At 47.2% G+C, this 5,430-nt stretch overlaps 2 protein-coding genes across 4 annotated transcripts; both read left to right on the forward strand.

Annotated features, from left to right (window-relative positions):
• The first annotated feature begins 33 nt into the window (after positions 1 to 33).
• Positions 34 to 883, forward strand: LOC118404431 (glutamate receptor ionotropic, delta-2-like). The gene is made up of 2 exons (XM_035803504.1): positions 34 to 110; positions 713 to 883. The coding sequence occupies exons 1-2, from the start codon at positions 42 to 44 to the stop codon at positions 881 to 883; spliced, it is 240 nt and encodes a 79-aa protein (XP_035659397.1). The 5' UTR covers positions 34 to 41.
• A 2,072-nt stretch (positions 884 to 2,955) lies between these two features.
• LOC118404808 lies at positions 2,956 to 4,513 on the forward strand. 3 transcript variants are annotated; one of them, XM_035804163.1, is made up of 2 exons: positions 2,956 to 3,048; positions 4,286 to 4,513. In XM_035804163.1, exons 1-2 carry the CDS (start codon positions 2,980 to 2,982, stop codon positions 4,451 to 4,453), a joined length of 237 nt encoding a protein of 78 aa, XP_035660056.1. In that variant the 5' UTR covers positions 2,956 to 2,979; the 3' UTR covers positions 4,454 to 4,513. The 3 variants fall into 3 exon arrangements, with proteins under 3 accessions (XP_035660056.1, XP_035660054.1, XP_035660055.1); XM_035804161.1 differs by lacking the exons at positions 2,956 to 3,048; positions 4,286 to 4,513 and adding exons at positions 3,054 to 3,189; positions 3,496 to 3,742; XM_035804162.1 differs by lacking the exon at positions 2,956 to 3,048 and adding an exon at positions 3,055 to 3,189.
• Positions 4,514 to 5,430: the final 917 nt, after the last annotated feature.

A 5,430-nucleotide genomic window follows, 5' to 3' on the forward strand; every position in this document is an offset into this window, starting at 1 on the left:
GTTTTATCATTCTTCTACACAACATACAGGTTTACCAAAAGATGTGGAAGTTTATGACAAACTCGGACCCGCCCACCCTGATGAACACAGCGGAAGAAGGCTTCAGAAAGGTACGAAACTACTTTGGTGAATAAATGTCTTAACTAGAGCTATGTTTCGTCTGTCGCTACTTAAAGCTATGAAGCAATATGACTGATAAATGTAAAGACTGTTTCATAATGAGAGCTGTCAGGTCTAGAGACCTCAAAAACATTGACTGATACAATGTGTCCGAGTGCATGCTTCTTTCAAAGACTGTCTAACAAGTTACTTTTAACTTTGTGAATTTCATGTAAGTCTCAGTTTGTATGCATTTGAGTTATCCGTAAAAATCACCTTAATTACCTTCGCCGAGAAGGTTATGTTTTGGGTAGCGTGTGTATGTATGTTTGTAGATGACCAGCATAACTCGAGAACGCCTGGATGGATTGTATTGATATTTGGTATGTAAATAGATCTTGATGAGACCTCGAAACGATTAGATTTTGGGCCCCCTAGCGTTCTGTTGCGGTACTGCAGCTGAACTTCCGGGTTTGATATTTCGAGTTCTGAACACGCTGCGGCTACAATTTTTGAGTGGTAGATAGATCGTGTTCAGTACTGTGCTGTGCTGAACGAGCTACCATGTTGATCTTGATAAAGTTTTAAGTGTGGAAGTTTTCTGTACACGCAGGTACGTGAGGGGAACTATGCCTTCATCTGGGACACGCCCATCCTGGAGTACGTGGCCCTGAATGACCCCGAGTGCTCCCTCACCACCGCAGAGAACAGCTTTTACGAGCGAGGGTACGGCATCGCGCTTCAGAGGGATTCTCCGTACAGGGAGGCGTTCTCTTACGGGTAGGACAAAGTTTTGGTGTGTTTGTGTACGTTTGTGTGTGTGTGTGTGTGTGTGTGTGTGTGTGTGTGTGTGTGTGTGTGTGTCTGGCTGTCTGTGTGTCTGTGAGAACAGCTTCTACGAGCAAGAGTACGGCATATCGCTTCAGAGGGATTCTCCGTACAGGGAGGCGTTTTCATATGGGTAGGGGCAAAGTTTTGGTGTGTTTGTGTACGTTTGTGTGTGTGTGTGTGTGTGTATGTGTGTGTGTGTGTGTGTATGTGTGTGTGTATGTGTCTGTCTGTCTGTCCGTCTGTGAGAACAGCTTCTCCGAGCGAAGGTACGGCATAGCGCTTCAGAGGGATTCTCCGTACAGGGAGGCGTAGGGACGGAGTTTTGATGTGTGTGTGTGCGTTTGTGTGTGTGTCTCTGTCTGTGTGTCTGTGAGAACTGCATCTACGAACGAGGGTACGGCATCGCGCTACAGAGGGACTCTCCGTACAGGGAGGCGCTCTCATACGGGTAGGGGCAAAGTTTTGGTGTGTGTGCGTTTGTGTGTGTGTGTCTGTCTGTCTGTGTGTCTGTGAGAACAGCTTCTCCGAGCGAAGGTACGGCATCGCGCTGCAGAGGGACTCTCCGTACAGGGAGGCCTTTTTATACGGGTAGGGACGGAGTTTTGGTGCGCGTGTGTACGTTTGTGTGTGTGTGTGTGTGTGTGTGTGTGTGTGTGTATGTGTCTGTCTGTCTGTCTGTCCGTCTGTGAGAACAGCTTGTCCGAGCGAAGGTACGGCATCGCGCTGCAGAGGGACTCTCCGTACAGGGAGGCCTTTTCATACGGGTAGGGACGGATTTTACCTCATGACAAATAGAGGTATTGTGGTTGGTGTGTCTGAGTGTCTGCATATGTCTGTGTGTGTGTGTGTGTGTGTGTGTGTGTGTGTGTGTGTGTGTGTTTTGTGCAGAGAACTGCATCTACGAACGAGAGTACGGCATCGCGCTGCAGAGGGACTCTCCGTACAGGGAGGCGTTCTCATACGGGTAGGGACGGAGTTTTGGTGCGTGTGTGTACGTTTGTGTGTGTGTGTGTGTGTGTGTGTGTGTGTGTGTGTGTGTGTGTCTGGCTGTCTGTGTGTCTGTGAGAACAGCTTCTCCGAGCGAGAGTACGGCTTAGTGCTTCAGAGGGATTCTCCGTACAGGGAGGCGTTCTCTTACGGGTAGGGACAGAGTTTTACCTCGAGGAAAATGGAGCTATTGTGTTCGGTGTCTGCCTGTCTGTCTGTCGTGTGACTGTAAAAACGGCTTCTGCTAGCAAGTGTGCGGCATAGTGCTGCAGAGGGACTCTATGTATACGTTCAAATACTTCAAGTTTGGGAACGCATCTGTGAGCAGCGACACCTATGCTGCATTGCAGTATAAACCAGCAATTTCTGCCCTGAGGAAGCTGACAGTCGGTCACCAAAATGTCACTTGGATAGAGCATTTAATTCTGTGCAAAGAGCAGTTTTATTTTGCGCTAAATATATATTTTTCTGCGTCCCCAGGATACTGCAGATGCAGGAAAACGGCCGGATGAACAAGCTGAAGGAGCGATGGTGGCCGACCACGGGCAGGTGTGTAAGGCATCTAGATAGCATTTCCTTAAGTTCTTAGAATGCTGTTATAGAAATTGCAACGTCGAAGACTACTTAAGAGGCTAAAGATAAACATTAACGGGGCGGGGCATGAAAGAAAACGCGTTGAGACGCTTTTGACGTAAGAAGACAACGCGCACCATCGTACGTATGTTCGAGCCTATTAACGGTAATAAAATTATCTCTTTTGAACAGACGGGCAGGTGTGTCAGGAATAAAGATGTCAACTTTTCTTAGGTTCTTGAAACGCTAGCTCTTTTAGAAACGGTTACATAGAAGACTATCAAATAAGAGATTAACGAGGCATCAAACAAAGCGCGCCGAACGGTTTTATGCATTTATTTCTTTATTCCCGAACGTACACCACCGTACGGATCTTCGAACGTTCGAGCTCACTCACATTAACGGCGATAAATTAATCATTTTCGAACGGACGGGCATATTTGAATTTATGGCAATAAAATGATGGTAGGGCTGGTGCTGTCCGTGATCATGGCGCTGTGTGAGAGTCTGTGGCACATGTGTCGCCGTGGGAGGTTCCCGCTCAACTGGAAAACAAGGGTACGTTTGTTTGTTTGTTTGTTTGTTTGTCTGTGTGACGTCATGATGGTAGGGCTGGTGCTGTCCGTCATCATGGCGCTGTGTGAGAGTCTGTGGCACATGTGTCGCCGTGGGAGGTTCCCGCTCAACTGGAAAACAAGGGTACGTTTGTTTGTTTGAAAAGATTTAAACAATATTACGCACCGTGTCGGACCTTAGGTGTGCTTTCCTACTAATCCTTACGTCGCCTGTGGTTTTTAAACCACTCTTGTTTGCAATTGCAACAAAGAGCGGCAAACAGCGCGTCAGACCTTATGCGTGCTTTTCTACCAATCCTAACGTCGCCTGTGTTTTTTTAAAACTACTCTTGTTCACAATTGCAGAGAAGAGCGGCAAGAGTGGTTTTCGTGCTAATCCTAACGTCGCCAGTCTTTCTTTTTTCTAAACCACCATTGTTTACAATTGCAGAGAAGAGCCACCAACAGCGTGTCCGACCTGGACACGTTTGTTGAAGTGGACCGGAAGAAAAACGGGCACATCCAGATGGTCACGACCATCCGCATTCCGGGGGTGGACAAGCGTGTTTTTATTTTTACTTCTCAATTCCAGAGAAGAGCGGCAAACACCGCCTCGGACATGAGGCGTCGCCAAAAAAACACAAATTTTTTCACTAGTTCACAACTGGCCGAAGACTAAATAATGACCTCTCCTTTAGTCCCTGTAAACAGTTCATTTTTTGTTTCCATTTACAACTTTCTATTCACAATTGCAGAGAAAAGTAGCAAGAGTAGTTTTCCTACTAATCCTAACGTCGCCAGTGTTATTTTTTTTTTCTAAACCACCCTTCTTTACAATTGCAGAGAAGAGCCACCAACAGCGTGTCCGACCTGGACACGTTTGTTGAAGTGGACCGGAAGAAAAACGCGCGTACGGGCACATCCAGGTGGTCACGACCATCCGCATTCCGGGGGTTGACAAGCGTGTTTTTTTTTTTACTTCTCAATTCCAGAGAAGAGCGGCAAACACCGCCTCGGACATGAGGCGTCGCCAAAAACACACAAATTTATTCACTAGTTCACAACAGGCCGAAGACTAAATAATGACCTCTCCTTTAGTCCATGTAAACAGTTCATTTTTTGCTTCCATTTACAACTTTCTATTCACAATTGCAGAGAAAAGTAGCAAGAGTGGTTTTCCTACTAATCTTAACGTCGCCAGTGTTATTTTTTTTCTAAACCACCCTTCCTTACAATTGCAGAGAAGAGCCACCAACAGCGTGTCCGACCTGGACACGTTTGTTGAAGTGGACCGGAAGAAGAACGGGCACATCCAGGTGGTGACCACCATCCGCATCCCGGAGGCGGACAAGAGCTCCCTGCCGCCGCTGCACGACCGACTCATGTCCTCCAAGGAGACGCGATGCTAGGCAGGAAAACAGAGACCAGCCATAAATAAAGAATGTAGAATAATTGAGATCTCCTTTGCACAACCAGTATCAACTAAGTGGCAGCATTTTTAACGATTCGAACGCACGCTGTGTTGTGTTCTTTACTACATCAAGATCATGGCACTGTTCAATTTGTGGCACTTTGTATATACAATCTACACACAGCTTTTACCGATATCTATGGAGATGTCGGGAGGGATCTAGAACGTAGGGGGCCGGACACCCATGGCACTTGCAGTCATAAACATATAGCACGATTTTCCAGTGGCGTTATATGCTAATTATAATGAGCCTTCCCGAATTCGGGAAGCATCTACACGCGCGCGAAGCTGTCGGGGACCCCTGCTAAGCTATCGGTAAGATATCGTACGAATGGTTCGGACCTTTCGGGAGAAATTTTCCCGATATCGTAATGGCGATATAGTAGTCCCATCTAGACGATGAAAAAAAGCTGTCGGCGAGAGGTTGTAGGCTCGCCGATATCGGGAAAAGCTGTGTGTAGATCGTGCCTAATTCAAACGCACTTCGCGCGCACTTCGCGAGCGCCGCTGCACGACCGACTGATGTCCTCCAAGGAGACGCGCTGCTAGGCAGGAAACCCTCATGAGCCATAAAGCCCACTGCCTACCTGCATAAATGCTTAGGCCAGGGACTGGCCCCTTGCTCCTTTCCGCCAGGGCTCTACAAGTTGCATGGTGCTTTACACTTGTCTCCGCACACTTGTCTTTTGTAATTTGCTTCGGAGCGCTTCGGAGGTCTCCCCCATGGCCTTGGCTTTTGAAACTCCTGGTAGCAAGCTTTATGAACCAATATGTTTGGTGGTCTCCTTGCCACATGTTCGAACCGCCTTAGTCTTAACCTTCTAAATTAGCCATAAAAAATGTAGAATTCTTTGCGCAACTTGAATATCAACTAAGTGGCAGCATTTTTTTTTTGCATTTCGATCGCACTTCGCG

Source organism: Branchiostoma floridae, chromosome 17, assembly GCF_000003815.2.
Source record: "Branchiostoma floridae strain S238N-H82 chromosome 17, Bfl_VNyyK, whole genome shotgun sequence".
Lineage (NCBI taxonomy): Eukaryota > Metazoa > Chordata > Leptocardii > Amphioxiformes > Branchiostomatidae > Branchiostoma > Branchiostoma floridae.

Bases quoted from the DNA above. Each gene is read 5' to 3' on its own strand.
- LOC118404431 (XM_035803504.1), top strand. From the start codon at position 42: ATGTGGAAGTTTATGACAAACTCGGACCCGCCCACCCTGATGAACACA. The intron at 111-712 runs GTACGAAACTAC...CTGTACACGCAG, and splicing joins CGGAAGAAGGCTTCAGAAAG to GTACGTGAGGGGAACTATGC.
- LOC118404808 (XM_035804161.1), top strand. From the start codon at position 3,091: ATGATGGTAGGGCTGGTGCTGTCCGTCATCATGGCGCTGTGTGAGAGT. The intron at 3,190-3,495 runs GTACGTTTGTTT...TTACAATTGCAG, and splicing joins CGCTCAACTGGAAAACAAGG to AGAAGAGCCACCAACAGCGT.